Raw genomic sequence first — 17,516 nt, 5'->3', positions numbered from 1 at the left:
GACTTTGTTTCTTCTGAGCTACTGTGGAATCCCAGCATGGGATCTACAGTCAAATTCTGCAGATTCCCTTAATCTCTGTCTTCATCGATCATCACACAATTCTCCACAATGACAAGCAAAAAGCTGTTTTGGAAGTCTTATCAAAAGATAAACTTAAACAACAATTCCATGAATATTCAGACCCCTAAGTACTTGTTTTAGCACCAGTTGGTGGTCTCAGTTCTTCTTGTGAATGATCTTAAAAGAGCTTCTTAGCTTCTTAGCTACTTAGCTAAGAGCTTCTGAGCTTCTTAGCTAACTATTTTAGTCTGGATACCAATCATATATCCAGACTAAAATAGTATTTTCTTTCACTGAAAAGCGTCCCAATGATACGTACATTGGGACTTCAATACATTCCCACAGACTGTTGTGCTTAATATCTTACATATTCTGTACTTTAAGGTTTCCCTGCTGCTTAAACATTCTTGATACAGATTTTAAAACAGTTTTCTTAGCTTCTGGTTGATATTTTACTTGAGAATGCAGCAGTTTCCACTCCAGGTCTTTCAGCGTGGACCAGAACACTTTGTGCTAAACGTACATGGACAAAACGCCCTTGAAACCACTGAATGTTGCCCAAGTGATCAGATCAGAACCTTAATCTGTACTGTGTCCGTGCCTTTTTACTTGAGCGGTGACTACTTGTGACTTGTGTTAGCACCAGGTCTGAACATGGCCTGAGATCCTGAGCTCTCTGAATAAGGTCAGAATTGCTATCCTGAAAAGGCGCCCGGCCTTTGTCCCATAAAAACATGATGCTGCCATCACCATGTTTGAGTGCAGGGATGGTACTAAAGAGGTGATTCTTGCACACATTTTGCAGGACACAGAGGTCCAATAATCCTTATGTCACCGGATTAGATGATTTCACGTATTACCAGTCGTTTTATAAATTCCCAGCAGGCTGACATCATCCGTTCAGTGACTTATTGCTTCAGTCAGGATCTCCTTCATCGTTGGCTTGTTGGTTACCAAACTGACCAAGATCGTGCTTCTGTTTAAGACCCTGCAAGTGGTGTCATTTATCTATTCTTTAATCCTCTTTCAGTTAGTTTATTTATTCATTCATTGATTTATTCCCCTTTTTTCCAAACTCTGATCTTTCTACAAACTTTGTTCTTGAATTACAATTTGAAGTAGAGATGTGAGAACACACACACACACTTACACGTATTCCAGATTAACCCAAAACGGTGTAACTCATCATATTCATCAACCTTATCTCCTGATCACATGTTACTTATCTCGTTTTGTATTTTTCTTGTCTGTCACAGTTCTGTCCTGTACTTGTGCTTGTCTTATCTCCAGATGGCCTTTATGAAAAAAGTCTGCTGACTATAGTGGCACAGTCAGTATATTCAAAGTTTCTGCCCTACTTTAGCATCAGCTTTAGCTTCCCGTGTTATTAACAATGACAAGTAATAGTATTTCTACCTATATTGTTGACCCAAACATGGCCCAGTGGTATTAGTATGTGCTGCTTTATGTCAGGGAAAAGTGGAGAATCTATATCTAGCCAACCACACTTTTTGTTTTAAAGTTAAGTTTGATTAACTTAAATTTATTAAACAAACTTGGTTTAATTCAGATTTAATTACGTATGTGGTCAGTTTACTCCCAGAAGGTGCAACTTACGCCTAACGTTTGTTAAAAACAAAAGGCTGCATTTTAAAAGCTTTTCTCATTTATGCATTTCTAATGATTCAAACTGATGGGAAATCTTTTGAAATGTTGTCACATGCTTTCATTGTACTTCTGCTTAATTTCTTTCCATTTCTAGAGAACAACATGGAGTAAAAATGTGCTCATCTTACCGCACTCCTATATAAAATTAAAGCTCTAAATCTTATGCATAATGCTTTCCAAGTGAAGGCAGCTTCTACGAGTCAGTCTGAAACAGATAGGAGCTGATCGGCATTTGTCCTTCTGGGGAAAAGATCAACACCAACGAACATGATGCACATCGGGGGAGATTAGCGAGTGGTTGTACAACACAACATGGTGACGGTAGGTATATCTTACATATAAAGTTTTGTTAAAAGCAAAACAGAAGATAGTAAAGAAAGCACACAGTAAATGTCACACAGCAAAAACAATAAAATGTTGATTAAAAGATTATTTTTTCCAAACATGAAGATAACTAAAGTCACGTTTGACGCATAATGTTGAGTCGATGGGGCAAACTAAAAGCCTAATTCGTTAAATGTAATAAAATAAATGGTAAGTGAACATCCCTTCTTCTTATAACAGCAGTTTTGTCCCGTTCTTGATTCCCAGTCCTGTCTCTTCTTTACCGTATTTTGTGTTTCATGATGTTTATGAGTTGCAGACAGGCTACAAAGCGGTGAACATGGCCCTTTCCAACTTTCTGATACGAGTTGCTGCCTTCAAATTCAACCCAACTATCTATACCTGCTTAATCCAACTTGGGATATTGGTTTATAGGATCAGTAAACATCATTGTATTCTGTTTTTTTGTTCACATTTTACACAGTGTCGCAACTTTTGGGGATTTGTGGTTTTTAAATCAGATTAAAAACAAACAAATGTAATGATGACAAAGCATATGATAGAAATGATTGCGGGACACAAATGGGTCAAACTGTTAGTCCCTTTTCATAACGTCAGCAATCTCAGAAAGTGGGAGTGTGCACAGCAAAAGGATATAAAAGCTGCATCGTGCCATTAGCACCATAAACCTGAACTTGTGTTTGTCCAGCAAGCTCAAGACACATTCAGACTCTTTGATCCAGCCCAGGTCTTCACCCGACATCTTCTCACTATTCAGGTAAGAAAGGCATCTTGTTTTCTGCAGTAGAGTATGTTTTTTGACTCATCAGCACAGTATATTCGTAATATTTTTCATGAACATTAGACTGAAATTGCTCAGGAGGCTTCAGATAGAGTGTGATTATTGTCACATAATAGAAGGAGGACATAATTACCATTAGTTAGTTCAGTGTTGTGAACTCTCTACGCCTTCAGCAACGGATGTGTCTTCCTTTACAGTTTTACATTTGTTCTCTATCTTTACACTAAAACCACAGGGCCTCACTTTAAACAAGTCCTAATTTCCTCACCCTTCACATCTTTTACCAGCTCCACACTCTTCACACACACCTGTAAACTTTTTCCTCTAACCTCTGTAACCTCCTCTCATCTCCTGAAGCAACAATGCAACCTGTCGGCCTCCTCCTCCTGCTGCTCCCTCTGGTGTCAGCTACTAAGCCAGCTTACAATTTGAAGTTGGGTCCCTGTCCCAGTCCACCTGTGCAGCCCCACTTCAACATCAATAAGGTAATGCACACATATACATACATAAACATAAATTACACTGTTTGCTGTCAAAATAATGATTGGTCTCTGTTAACAGTTCATGGGAGTGTGGTACGAGATTGAAAGGATCCCCAACAAACATGGTGAAGGAAATTGCGTCAAGGCAAAATATACAAAGAAAAATGATGACACCATCAGTGCGGTGCACTCTGCGGTGGTGTGAGTACTGAGCTTTTTGTTGATTTGACTTCATGTTTGATTTGGTGCTCCATGTTGAGGCTGTTTGTTCTTTTATTACTGAATGAATTAGAAGATCTGACACCACTTTCTTGACCTTATAAAAACGGAGCCTGCAGTCGAATAGCTTAGCTTTGAATCGAACCCTCCACCTGTGCTTCAACAAGTGGAACTGTTGATATTTGATGTTAAAATACTCATTTTGAAGATTGTACACTGAAAAACTCACAAGGCTTTAAAATAGCATGGGTAAGACTCTAGATACCAGGATCTTGGAGCAGTTATAGGTGTGGGTCAGGCCAGTAAGCAATAGTTGCTAGAAGCTGAGTTCTGGCCTGGCAAATTTATCCCCAAGTTTGCGAAATTCTCATTTAATTTGTCCCTCACAGCACATCTCATCGCAAAGGCAGCCAGGATTTGTTCTTCTGATCTTTTTTGTTGAAAAATACCAGCTGTCTGACCTCGCTTTTCTTCAGTTTAACCACAGAATATCTTGTAACACAGAATGAAACGTCTAAGGCGCACGTTAAGTTAGAAACTTGATTTTAACAAATTGGAACTTTTACGCAGAAACATCACTCAGTGCTTTTGTTAGGACCAGAAAGATTCAGTTCTGGGGCCAGAGATGGTGGAGAAGCCTTGAGGACATATGTTTAAACAGAATGTACTGCAGACAGAACTCACTAAATTAATATCTGAATCCTTTACTTTGTTTTTCTGCATTCCAGTAATGGCAAAATCAAAAAAGTAGAAGGGGTAATTAAGGTGGTGTGCCCAGACGAGCCAGCCAAACTTGGAATCAGTCACTCCTGTTGTAAGTATTTATCATGCATCGCATTTTGTTTACACTCCTCTTGCATTGCTTTTTCATCTTTAGCCATAATTTTCACAAAGAACTAAAGGTTAAATGACCAGTTACTGTGTTAGCAAATCTTTAGAGGGCTTAAAGAAAAGTAACACTGCATCATAAGAGAAAAAGTTTACCCCTGAATACAAACTCTAAGGGAGAACTTGGGCTGATAGTTGAGACAGAGAGCTCAATTTTTTTGTCTTGTGATTCAAGGATTTTATTTCTTACTCGGTTCAAGAAAATGTTATAATAGTTTTCTTTTTCTCGTTCTGACCTTTCCCTCCAGATCAACCCCACCGTCCATTCTGGGTTCTGTGCACTGACTACAGCAACTATGCCGTCGTGTACTCCTGCAGAGACCACCACCTGTTCCACTACGAATACGCCTGGATCCTTGCACGGTCATGCCGTCCGTGTCCACGTAAAATCAAATTTGCCAAAGAGGTACTAGAGCATGCGGGAATCGACACTTCCCATATGATAGCCACTGATCACACCCGCTGTGGCTGAGCCGGTGGACACTCACGATCTGAGCCAGGTGACGTCGCCATCTGTGTCACACTGGGGCTGCCTTTAAATTTGGGAAAAACCTTTTAAACATAATCTGATCATAATTTGATGGCAAGATAAATATTTAATCGATGATTTGTATTGAACCATTTTCATCTCTGAAAAAATATTGCATGCATCATTGTGATTGTTTGAAAGAATAAAAGGATTTGGTCTGATCAGAACTCACATCATTGTTGTCCCTTTCTAACATAAACACAGTGTCACAGAAAACATCCTTTTATGTTTCTCATATTTCATTGCTACATTATCTGCAAATAGGGGGTGTTTGAATAAACTTACATTCACTAGAATAGACTAAAATATCATGCTTAATGTCTAATAACCGATAAGTGTATCTTACATTAACTGAAATAATCAATAAAAACACCCAGAGTTGTAGTAACGAAGAAGATTCCAGAAGCTTTTCTGAAAGGCTTTCGTCTTATTAAAATCTGAATTTCATATTTAGCAAAGCTAAGTGAAATAAAAGGTAGTTAACAGGACACAAATGAGACAGTCTTACAATGCATTTAATGGTAAAATGGCTGCATGTATCTTACGTATTTTCTTCAGTGTAAAAGCAAATGTTTGAGGAATGAAAGAAGCATTAATCTGCCTAAAAGCACAGCAGAGTCCATCATCTAAAATGGAAGAAGTTTACAACCACCAACAGACTTCCTACAAATTAGTCCTGCACATGCACAGCTGTACACGTGATCTGGTTGTCACGCTTTTGGAACTGACAACCCTCAGCGGCCACCAAAGATGGCCTTACAACAGCAAGAGGGTTCCAGGTTCAATTCCCAGTTGGGGTTGGGGCAGCGGGCAGGGACTATGACATCATTAAGGCTGCTGTGGCTTGAGTCTGACTACCTACTGTTATCTGCACCAAACACTGACTGGGGCTTCAAGATTAGAGTGAATCTTGCTCTGTTTTGTCCTTGTACAGACTTGTATTGTCCTATCTTTAAATTATCTTAGGTCATGGAATAAAACCATAAACAGTAATAAAATCCCTTTGCCTGTTCAGCCAGTCTCTGCCTCTAGTTCAGGTCAGTCAAAGGCAGACACTGGCAGGTCTGTAAATTGAACTGTTGCACACTAGATTCATACAATGATGACTGGAAAACAAGTGGAAAAACTTTGCACAACCACTGATTTTGCACCTATAATGAGCTTAAAATCAGAAAAGATAAGCTGTGCTGCACTCTGAACTCTGAGCTAACAGTGAAAAAGTACGTGTTCATTCATTCATTCGTCTTAAAGTATTGGTGAAACAAAGACAGATAATGCCTTATTTAGAGGCTGTATTGTCTCTGCCCCGTTCACTCCCGTTATATGCGGATCTGGAGTGATCTAAATAGCGTCCAAAGGACGCCGACTTTCACCAAACTGTAATCGGTGATGAGATGAACGTATTTTATGCCAGTAATAAGGTCCAGGTTTAAAAAAAAAAATAATAATAATTTCCCCTTTAAGAAAAAGCACATGAACCTATGAAGAGGCCACTGGCTGAGAGGAAAACTTTTTTATTCAGGATGATGGGAATGTGGACATCTACAGCTAATTATCTCCAGCATAATAGAGATAGTATTAATGATCTGAAGGGAAAACAACCAGATTCCCCGCTTTAACTTTAAAGGCATTATCTAAACTATATAATACATAGAAACCTTGGTGGGGGATTAGGAATAAAAGTCATCAGAAGACACGTTTGTCTATATTCTCTGGCTGTGGTCACACTGAACATCAGTGAGAACAGCATGTTAGAGGCCCAGCTCATGAGCTGGGCCTAACTTGGACAATGGGCTGTGTTGTGTATGGTCATTAAATGTCATTTATCAGCTTTGTCCCAAGCTACTGTATTTACACCCATAGCCATTCCTCTTTTTCAGCGAAAATGCAGATTTGGGTCACATCTGGTGGACATGCGACTGAGTTGAGATAGTTTAGGCAGCCACACTAATGCTGGGTCAACGGAGTCATTCATGGGCAAATGTGTACCAGATAGAATTGAAGATGTTCGTCATGTTTGGGCCAAACAGTCTTCGCTATCTGGGTGTTCCTTTTGCGACATAATATACAATACAAGAAGAACGGACTCATTTGGAGCAGAAAAGAGATGTCTGAGAAATGGTCAGTGACACTGATAAACCTGTTTATCCCTTAACACAATGTCAGCAATCTCACAATGTGGGAATGTGCGCATGATAACCATTAAAAGCTGCCCTGTGTGCTGCGAGCATCATGAACAAGAGCCTGAGTGTCCGCAGAGAGCTCGAGACACTCAGACCGTTTGAATAAGCCTGAAGGCTGACATCTTCCCACAGCTCAGGTAAGGAATCGATGCATACACGGGAATTACACATTATTACTCTGTGTTCATCTTATCGTAAAACACTGATTTCTACCGTAGACTACAGGCTTGTCAAAGGGTTTGGATTCTGTCGCCTGGAATTATCAGTTACTTTAATGTTTTCAATCATTTTCATTAAAGTTAAACTGAAATTGATCAGGAGGCTTTTAGATTAAGTTTTTATGATTGGTGTATAAGACCAGAAGACAGCAAGTGTTTCATGTATGAAGCTGCTCTGTGTAAGCCATAAAACAAGTGTGGCAACATGATTTATTTAGTTGGAAAAAAAGGCCACTATTTCACAAACTTCTGAAATCTATGGGGGGAAAATAGAAGCTAAAATGCCAATAATTTCAGTTATGCAAGTGTTGTACTCCTTGCCCCCCACTTTGGACTAAGATGAAAGAACAATCTAGATTTTTGGAGGTTCAACTACTCACAAACTTTGTAAAGAAAGTTGTTGTAGTCTGTAAACATACTCGACGTTCACGTCTAATAAGCAGCTGCTTAACAAATAACTCTGCAACGAACATTAAGCTTCTGCCGTCAGATCCTTTTAAACTGTTGAATAAATGTGAAAAACTTCAGACTACAAACCAGGAGGACATTACAGGGGGAAAGAAACACACACAATGATCTAGCAGGGAGGACTGAAAACCAGGAGGATATATGCAGGGGAAATGATTACAGAATGGAAAACAGGTGAGGCAGTTAGCAAAGGAAAACAGGTGTGACAGGGAAGCTGCGACCGAACAGCAATGAACAAAGGATTTACCAAAATGAAACAATTAAGCAATTAAGTAGAACAGAAACCTAAACTGAAAGAGGTGTACTTTCTCTGCACGGACCAACATCTGTCCAACTGTGTGAAAATAGAAAGATAGTGTTGGGGAATTGCTGGGTGGCACCATTTTGGTCCAGTATTCCCTTCACTAAAGCAAATATGAATGATTTTATTGTACTTCCTCTTTAGAACCTACTGCTTACAGCTGTACAGCAGCACATGTAACCTCCCCCCATCTTCACACATCTCACCAGCTCCACACTCGTCACACTCATTTATAAACACACACACCTCTGACCTCTGCAGCGTTTGCTCCTCTCCTGAAGCAACAATGCCAGCTGTCTACCTCCTCCCCCTGCTGCTCCCTCTGATCTCAGCTCAGATTTTTGGCTGGGGTCCCTGTCCTGCTCCACATGTGCAACCCGGCTTCAACATACAGAAGGTAACACGAACGTGAACATGCACGCACTTACATTACACTGTGTGCTACCAAAGTAATGACTTCTTCCTGTTAACAGTACCTTGGAAGGTGGTATGAGATCGAGAAGATCCCGACATCCTTCGCTCGTGGAAAGTGCATCGAGGCAAACTACGCACTGAGGATAGATGGTACCATCCGAGTGTTGAACTCTCAAATCTAGTGAGACTCTCTAACTGCTTTTTTCATGAGTAGATATCACATGTCAGATCATTTGCTTTAGAATTGGAGACATTAAACTAGCTTAGCTTGAAACAGGATGAAACAAATGGAAATGTCTCTTTTCTCTAATGAAACACATCAAAGTCTTCCACTTGTGCCTCGAAGTTCAGTGAGAAAAGGGAAAGCTCCAACAACACACAGTGAAACATAAAAGCACAGATTGTTTTTACATTGGTCAGAGCAGCTGTTGATGTTAAAGTGAATTGTAATTGAACTGATATGCAGTCGAACCTGAAGTTAACCTGATTTTTTTTTAACCAATGAACGGCGACCTTGAGTGTCCAGAAAGGCGCCTATAAATAAAATGTAGTATTATTATTATTATTATTATGAGCTTTTCTAAACAGCTGCTGGGCCCAAATTCAAATGATTGATTTCCACAGAAAAGGAGAAAGCCATGAGAAGATGGAGAAGTGTCTTCATAGCTCTTGCCTCACTGTGAGTTTAAAAAAATGAGGTTATTACTGATAAATGCTCTATCTTGTGTTTCAGTAAAGACAAACTCAGATCCGCAGAAGCGACAGCTGTGATTAAAGACTTCAGAGAACCGGCCAAGCTCGGAGTCAGTTTCTCATTTTGTAAGTATTTGTTAGGAAGAGAATTTTGCTTTAACACTGATTATTTTTTTAGAAATTTTGCCTTTTATTTCCTTAAAGAAATAGGTATCAAATCATTAGAGAAACAAAGAAAAGGTCTGAAAAGTCACATTTTGCATGACATAAGGAAGACCTTTCACTCTCTTTCACTTTCACTTAAAAAAAGCTGTTCTAGTTTTAATTTTCTCTTTGTGACCTTTGGCTCCAGTTTCCCCTTACAGCCCATACTGGGTTCTGAGCACTGACTACACCAGCTTCGCCATCGTGTACTCTTGCACAGACTTCCTCTACCTCTTCCACTGGGAATACGCCTGGATCCTTGGGCGGTCACGCTTCTTGCCGCCATATTCGGTATATTATGCCAAAAACCTGCTCAGCAACGAAGGAGTCAATATTTTCAGAATGCGAGCCACAGATCAGAAAGGATGCAAGGATCACTAAAAGCTGATGGAGACTCACAGTCTTTCAGGAATTTGTCTCTGCAAAGTGATATTTTCATCCCTGTCAAACTGGTTCTAGATATGTGACTAAATGTGCTTTCGAGATATCAGTTTATCAGAAAATATGATTAATGAATACTGCACGTGTTATTATACTTGTTCCAAAGAATTAAATGATTTGCACTGATTCAGACTCATCATCGTGGTTTCACTTCTGCTCGAATCTTCACAACAAGCACGTTACAGAGACATTTAAAGATCCTTTTATTACTTATTTTTATACTTAATATCTGTATAAACTGCTCAGAACATCAAAGATAAGGGGAAGTGTGCTTTATAAAACCTACATTACTATAGATGTTGATTTTACACTATATATATATATAATGCTTATCTTATATTATCTATAATTTCAATGAAACATGATGATTTTTGGTGACAGATAAGTTTCTGTGGTTCTTGATATATTAAACATGTATTCATTGAACAGCGTTTGGTCGCTTTTCATTTTATTGCTCACTGATCTGTTTTGTACAGCCAGCAGAAACACAGTAAGTAACAGACTATTCTCACTATGAATGAGCTCAAGAGTTCCGTGAAAGCCTTTTATTAGTCGGTCACAGCCTAAAACGTTCCTTCCTCCGTATGCTAGCTGTTTCTCCCTGTTTCTAATCTTTAAACTAAGCTAAACTTACCAGCAGGTTTGCACATTTAATTCATATAAAGAAACAGACAATGAGCACCCACAACTACACCTGTTCACGCTTTGCTTTTTATACATCTGAAAATAAACAAGACATGTACTAAGTATTCACTCACCCATCCAAATGATTAAATTCAGGTGTTCCAGTCACTTCCGTGGCCGCAGGTGCATCAATTCAAGCACCTCTGCATGCAGACTGCTTCTACCAACACCTGTGGGTCTCTTTCAGGAGCTCAGTGGTTTCCAGCATGGTACCGTGATAAGATGCCACCTGCGCAATTGTGAAATTTCCTCGCTGCTAGATATTCCACAGTCAGCTGTCAGTGGTATTATAACAAAGTGGAAGCGATTGGGAACGACAGCAGCTCAGCCATGAAGTGGTCGGCCATGTAAAATGACAGAGGGGGGTCAGCGGATGCTGAGGCTCATAGTGCTCAAAGGTCGCCAACTTTCTGCAGAGTCGATCGCTACAGACCTCCAGACTTCCTGTGGCCTTCAGATTATCTTAAGAACAGAGCGTAGAGAGCTTCATGGAATGGGTTTCCATGGTAACTGCATCCAAGCCATACATCACGCCGCCACTGAACTCTGGAGCAGTGGAGACGCGTTCTCACGCTTCTCCATCTAATGGACGAGTCTGGGTTTGGCGGTTGCCAGGGGAACGGTACTCTGACTGCATTGTGCCAAGTGTAAAGTTTGGTGTGGGGTTGTTCTTCAGGAGCTTTAGTTCACTTAGTTCCAGTGAAAGGAACTCTGAGTGCTTCAGCATACCAAGAGATTTTGGACCATTCCATGCTCCCAACTTTGTGGAAACAGTTTGGGGACGGACCCTTCCTGTTCCAGCATGACTGACACCAGAGCACAAAGCAAGGTCCATAAAGACATGAATGAGCCAGTTTGGTGTGGAGGAACTTGACTGGCCTGCACAGAGTCCTGACCTCAGCCCGATAGAACATCTTTGGGATGAATTAGAGCAGAGACTGCGAGCCAGACCTTCTGTCCAACATCAGTGTCTGACCTCACAAATGCGCTTCTGGACGAATGGTCAAAAATTCCCAGAAACACACTCCTTTCAGACTGAAACTGACTGTTCGCTTAGCATAATAATTCAATCACATTCAGAAATAACGACTGTCTGACACGTGTGGATCCCAGACAAAAAGCCTTTGCCTGCAGGTTGAACACGTGTTTGTGGCGTCATATAAAAATACAGTTTCTTTCCCTTGAGGGTGGGAATTGGGTGTTTAAGTGTTTTTTCCTAACTCAAATATTTCTTTTTAAACCAAAGCAACTGAAGAGAAGTGACTGAGTTGTTGACGGAACAGGTAACTTCAGGGTGAAGACGATCATAGCCACAGGATTAAGCCGCAATCACTGTTTTATCTCAAGAGAAGCTAACGATGAAATGATGATGATTTAATTTCTCTTTCACCAGATCAGAGGATTTCACCTCTTATGGTCAGAAGTTCATTCATTTTTTTGACAAATTCCCAGCAGGCTGTTATGTAAATATTTAGTGAGGAATGCCTTCGATTACAACTGCTAAAGGTCATCCCAGTTATCTTATGAGTAAGCGTTAGTTTGTTTGATTTGAGTTAGCTAAAGAAACATATAAAAAAAGCCTTTTTTTATCCTTACATATATTAAGTTGTGCCTTCTTCTTGCCTCTTAAAGACTTTCTTCAACAATTTAGAGACCATTAAAAATTAAATAACCAGACTGCGTAATGAATACATCTTTAATATGTCCACAATCCCACAGAATTTCCTCTACCAGCATAAATCTGTATGTTTAATTGATTGTTTGGGATTACAATAAAATACATTGTTAGAATATAACCAACACTATATCTATAGTGCATGATTAACATCTTAAATAACCACCTCTTTTAATTAATACTGGTTTTATAACACAGCCCCCCCCTTATTGTTCTGTACAGAAATAAGATACATCATAAAAGTATCTGTATGTTTCTGTAAAACTGTGTAACCATGAGGAAAATGTCCCTTGTTTTGATACAATCACAATAATACGTTCAATATTTCTTAAATGATGATTTTTAATCAAATGCTTTTTTTAAAGCAAGTTATATAGATTGTTTTTCCCGTATAATTTCTAAAAAGCAAACATTTAAATGCAGCAACAGTGTGACACAGTTACGTATGAAGATACCACTTTGTAGAGTCTCCATCGGTCTCTAGACATCATTACAGCTCTGATCTGTGGCCTTCATCCCGGAAATTTTGATTCCTTCGCTGATCAGCAGGTCTTTGGCTTTTTTTACCGTCTCTGGAGACGGGGAGGGCGACCGTGCCAGAATCCAGGCGTAGTCGACGTGGAAGAGGCGGAGGATGTCCGTGCAGGAGTACACGACAGACACGTTGGTGTAGTCTGTGGTCAGAACCCAGTATGGACTATAGGGAGTAACTAAGAAGTCATGGACACAGAATATTAAAACCACAGCATCTAATATTTCATTTAAGAACTTAAACTGCTGAGATCCACAAGGACTCAATGGCATCACAAACGGTTTTAATGAGGCAAAAGCACAAGCAATGAGACAGAAAGGTGATATAAAGAGTTCTTACAGTATGAGAAGCTGACTCCAAGTTTGGCTGGTTCTCGTACGTCTTTGACCACAGCTGTTCCTTCTGTTGACATGAGCTCATCATTGCTGAAACACAAAGAAGTTTGTCAGCTCCACAACATGACAGGAATGGCTTCTTTATCGTCTCCCGGGCACACTGAGCAATGCTGACAGTATGTCCTCCAGACTCCTCCAACCTGACATTCTGGTTCAAAGTTCACATAACGCACAGTTTTATTTCCACGTGCTTTGGTAGAAACTGAGAAACTACATACTTTACTGAAGAAAAACGCTTGAAGCCACACCCAGCTCAAAACAAACTACAAACAGAATAGGTCAGCATATGCTGGATGCTTGTTCCTTTATGTGAATTAAATGTGAAGACCTTTTACCTAGCTTAGCTTAGCTTAGCAAAACTATAAAATAGTTGGGAACAGCTCTATTTTAGTAAGAATCTGTAGTTGTGAGAGGACAACATCTGTTATCAGCTGGTTATCTTAAATAAGACTAGCTTAAATGATCTTAAAGCCTGGAAACAGGTAGAAATGGCAAGCTGGGTTCTGTGCAGCATCCCAACGAACATTATATATCTAGTTTATAGATGTGTTATTGTATTATTTGGGGAATATCCAGACAGATGACAGAATAAAGCCCTGTTCACACTGTGCAAGAACGGAGAAATTTGTTCTCTCTCGACACATCATCTGGGCAGAACTTGTTTCTCGTGTGGTGTCCGATAACTCTCGTATGATTGGTCAGAAATTTGAAGTGGGCGTGGTAATTGCAACTTTTCCGCTGGCGTGAAAGGTTGTACAGCAATGGGTAGTTGTGAGGAATATCGGGCAATCGTGAATAGTAACAACAAATCTTCCTTCATTATCTCAAAAACTGCCATCGGACCAGCGTGTCAAATTCCCACAATGCTTAGCGTACGAGACGTGTGCTACAGAGGGACGGCCCTATGAGGACTTCACAGGAGTTCTGCACTTGGCCAGAACGAACTTTGTTCGTGTTCTTACCGCCTCGAGAAAACAAACACATTTCTCAGTTCTTGTGGAGTACGTACGGGCCTTCATCCATCTTCCTGTGGCTCTTTCTTTGAAGGAACCTTTCACCGACTCCTGTGTTATTTGCTGTGTCACTGCCCAAAGGTTTTAGTGCAGAGGCGTGCACAGAAAACACACCACTACATACTTCTACTGGGTCATAACTCATCACGGAGACAGATGACTTTAGTTTGAGTCAACATGTCGTTAATGTGCCTTTCTGTCAGTAACTCGGTTGCTTTTTTCTCTTCACACTTCTGTGTTTCTAAGACGGTATAACAGTTTTATTATTGAATTCTGAGCAAGCTGTTCGACCACAGCTTCATGTCAACATTAAGGATGACAGAAAAGTAATAGATCTCACAGTCGGAGCCCCACAGTACTCACATAACCTGAGAGTTCAGCACCCGAATGGTGCCGTCTTTCCTCAGTGAATAGTTTGCCTCGATGCACTTTCCTCTGGCGAAGTAAGTCGGGAGCTTCTCGATCTCAAACCACTTTCCAAGGTACTGTTAACACAGAGAAATGATTGCTTTGGTTGCTCCTGTCGTGCTGCGCGTACCTGCAGGTTTCTGTTTCTGTTACCTGTTGGAGGATGAAATCGTCCTGCACATGCGGATTAGGACAGGGACCCCAGTTAAAAGTCTGAGCTGAGATCAGAGGAAGCAGCAGCAGGAGGAGGAAGACGGCTGGCATCGCTGCTTCAGGAGCTGAGAGACGGATGTTCGAGGAGAAATCCACCCGTTTACAGATGGGGGGTGCTGGTGATGAAAAGTTGGGACATGGTGTGGTGACACAAAAGAAAGGAGACCACATCTCATCACAGCTGGGTTGTAATCAGAAGAAAAGAGGACTAAAAAGGCGCTACATGCGGCTCTGCTGCTTAAAGAAATGAAACAGACTGTGACATCACCTGCAGCTCACCTGTAACTGCTTACTCTACTTCAGGTTGGTTTATGCCTCATCCCCATGAACACAGGTATGCCTACAGAAGCAGCTTTTTCTTTGCATGTGGCCTGTCATCCAAGCACAGTTTTGTCACGTCTTTAGGTTTTGATTCATGTCTCGTTTCGTCACTTCTTGTTTTATTTTGAAATATCAGCTTCCCTCTCGTTTCAGGTATCTTGCCCTTCCTCCTGTGTCAAGTGTCTGATTGTCTTCCCTGAGCCCCAAACTGTTTCCACCTGTTCCCCGGCTCCTCTTGCGCTCAAATAGTCTGCGTCCCCTTGTCTCGCGCCAGTGTGTTGTAACCTGTCTCGTTCCTCACTGTAGCGTCCTTGTCCCACAGTAAACCACAGTAAACCACAGCCTTGCATCCAAGAGCCTGCAGTTGAGCGATCCGTCTTTTGTTGTCAGTTTATTCCATAGCTTTAGTTTAACTCGGTAAGTTCTATAGCCTGTTTCTGTTCCTCCGTTTTTGGAGTGATTTTTGTGTTTTGATTTCCATTGTTCCTCTTGTGCCTCTGTTAAAGAAGTGCTTTAAGTTAATTATTAAAGTTTCATAGTGCCTCTGTTTTTGAGAGAGCTTCTTTTGTTTAAGTCCGCCTCATTAGGAGAGCGTGACTAGTCATTCATGGCCTTTTCTGTTATCCTCCTGGAGTGGAGAGTTTTTGTTTTGGTAAGTTTCACAGCTGCACCCTCCTCCATGATAGTGAGGAGTGCTCCAGGTTTTTCATAGCCCCTAGCTTTGCTCTGTCTGGACATCCTCGACCTGTTTGTGGTTAATAAACACTCTTGATCTGAAAACGACCCTGCATCTGTCTCCTGTGCTCCGTGACAAGTTTTTGTTTACGCATAACAAATCTTTTGGAGATCGTCCAGGGCGAACATTTTTAAAAACTGTGTCAGCGGATGACAACACGTTCCAGCCTACAGAGGTCACAGCAACATAATCAGGAGCCGAGCCCTCTGAAACCATCCTTGTTTTGGACAAAAACCAGTCAGACATGTAGGAGAATTAAGTGGTTGTTGCTACAGAATGGCAAGAATCTACTCTGTTGTCTTTGAGACTGAGGCTCCGCCTGCACGTTGACGAGAAGAGAACTATGAGATCACCCGTCAGTGTTGTCAGGAAGGTTGGTTTGTTGCAGATGAGGGGAGATGGATTGGAAAATAGTAACCCTTGTAAATAAAGTTACCAGTCACTGAGAAACTTGTTTTACATATTCATATGGACTGAGATACAAATACCTGCTGATAATGAACACCAACAGTACGGTCCTCCCTGACCGCTCCTGAAGCACTCAGCATTCTTGTTTGGTTATTCTTGGTTCGTCATGATGCAACAACTAATGCAACGTGATATAAGTATGTTAAACGCTTCTCTGTGTAGCTTTTGAGTCAAATAAGAGGGTGTTTTGAGTCAATCTTTTCTTATAAAGAATTATTAAATGTGTCTAAATTACATTTAATTTCAAAATAATCAATTTAAATCGACCACATATACACTAGACTTGGCACAAATCTGCAGTTTCTTTGGGCTACAAAAAGCTTTTCATGACCCCTGTCAAAGCTGACTTGATATCTGATGGCATAAGATGCCACAAGTGAGCCATAAATGCAAAATATAGCCCGACATTAGGTCAAAATTGGTCTGCTATCCCCATAAGGCTGTAAAATGGTCAACCACCGGTTCATGACTCAAATCAGAATCAGATCTCTGCGAGCTGCAGGGAGTGTTGTCCTATCTTTTGTTTTTGGACAATCGGCTACATAATATGCTGCCACACCTGTTCCTCAGGTTGCACAGAGCAGCTTCATGCAGGCCACACGTGCACTTTAAAACAGTGATAAACAGAGCGTTCAGTCGTCTGTAAACGGGTTTTCAGTCTAACGTTAAGGAGAAAAATGTTTAATATTACAGAAACTAATAACAATTCCGGAGGTTGAAATGCAAAATGCAAGTTACTTACTCAAAAAATCAATCAGTATAAAAAGACAAAAAAGATAAATAAAAAAGAATATTACATACAGGTAAATTCCATCAGCTTTAACTATCACTTACTTACCTGCGTTGAGCCGTGAGAAGGGTTCAGGTGAAGGTATGAGGCTGGGTCGCACTGTCAAAGCGTCTCGAGCGCACAGAGTTTAAAGCGAAGTGCGAGCTCACGTTCATCTTATGTCACTTTATCACGGCATTGTCATCGCGTGCACGCTCCCACTCTGTGTAAATGCCAACACCCACACGGGACAAAACGCTTTGCCTCTTTCCCACTGCACCCTTCTCGACAGTTCGCGTCTTCATCCTTATTGAAAGTTATCAGCAAGAAAAACACCCTTGTTAGCGTGTTTGTTAGCTTGTTATTAGCTCCTGTAATCATCCAGGAAGGTATACGTTGCCATGGATA

General features: G+C 40.7%; 2 protein-coding genes across 4 annotated transcripts in view; one reads left to right on the top strand and one right to left on the bottom strand.

Annotated features, from left to right (window-relative positions):
• Positions 1-7,198: 7,198 nt before the first annotated feature.
• Positions 7,199-9,941, top strand: LOC140284745 (apolipoprotein D-like). Its single transcript, XM_072378729.1, has 5 exons — positions 7,199-7,292; positions 8,404-8,539; positions 8,616-8,737; positions 9,290-9,375; positions 9,602-9,941. The coding sequence occupies exons 2-5, from the start codon at positions 8,429-8,431 to the stop codon at positions 9,832-9,834; spliced, it is 552 nt and encodes a 183-aa protein (XP_072234830.1). The 5' UTR covers positions 7,199-7,292; positions 8,404-8,428; the 3' UTR covers positions 9,835-9,941.
• Positions 9,942-12,634: 2,693 nt separating this feature from the next.
• The window catches only part of LOC140284746 (apolipoprotein D-like), a 251,193-nt gene continuing 246,311 nt past the window's right edge, over positions 12,635-17,516 (bottom strand). Inside the window, exons 1-5 of one of the 3 annotated variants that reach the window (XM_072378730.1) lie at positions 17,178-17,278; positions 14,755-14,870; positions 14,557-14,678; positions 13,125-13,210; positions 12,635-12,963 (exon numbers count right to left, since the gene is read on the bottom strand). In XM_072378730.1, coding sequence (XP_072234831.1) covers positions 12,734-12,963; positions 13,125-13,210; positions 14,557-14,678; positions 14,755-14,865 — 549 coding nt within the window. In that variant the 5' untranslated portion in view covers positions 14,866-14,870; positions 17,178-17,278 and the 3' untranslated portion in view covers positions 12,635-12,733. Of the gene's footprint in view, positions 12,964-13,124; positions 13,211-14,556; positions 14,679-14,754; positions 14,931-17,177; positions 17,279-17,516 lie in introns of those variants that run through there. The other 2 variants (XM_072378732.1, XM_072378731.1) reach the window with 2 other exon arrangements.

Source organism: Leuresthes tenuis, unplaced genomic scaffold (genome assembly GCF_036924035.1).
Source record: "Leuresthes tenuis unplaced genomic scaffold, fLeuTen1.0.hap1 SCAF_24, whole genome shotgun sequence".
Classification (NCBI taxonomy): Eukaryota; Metazoa; Chordata; class Actinopteri; order Atheriniformes; family Atherinopsidae; genus Leuresthes; species Leuresthes tenuis.
This window is presented reverse-complemented; position numbering and strand designations above follow the sequence as displayed.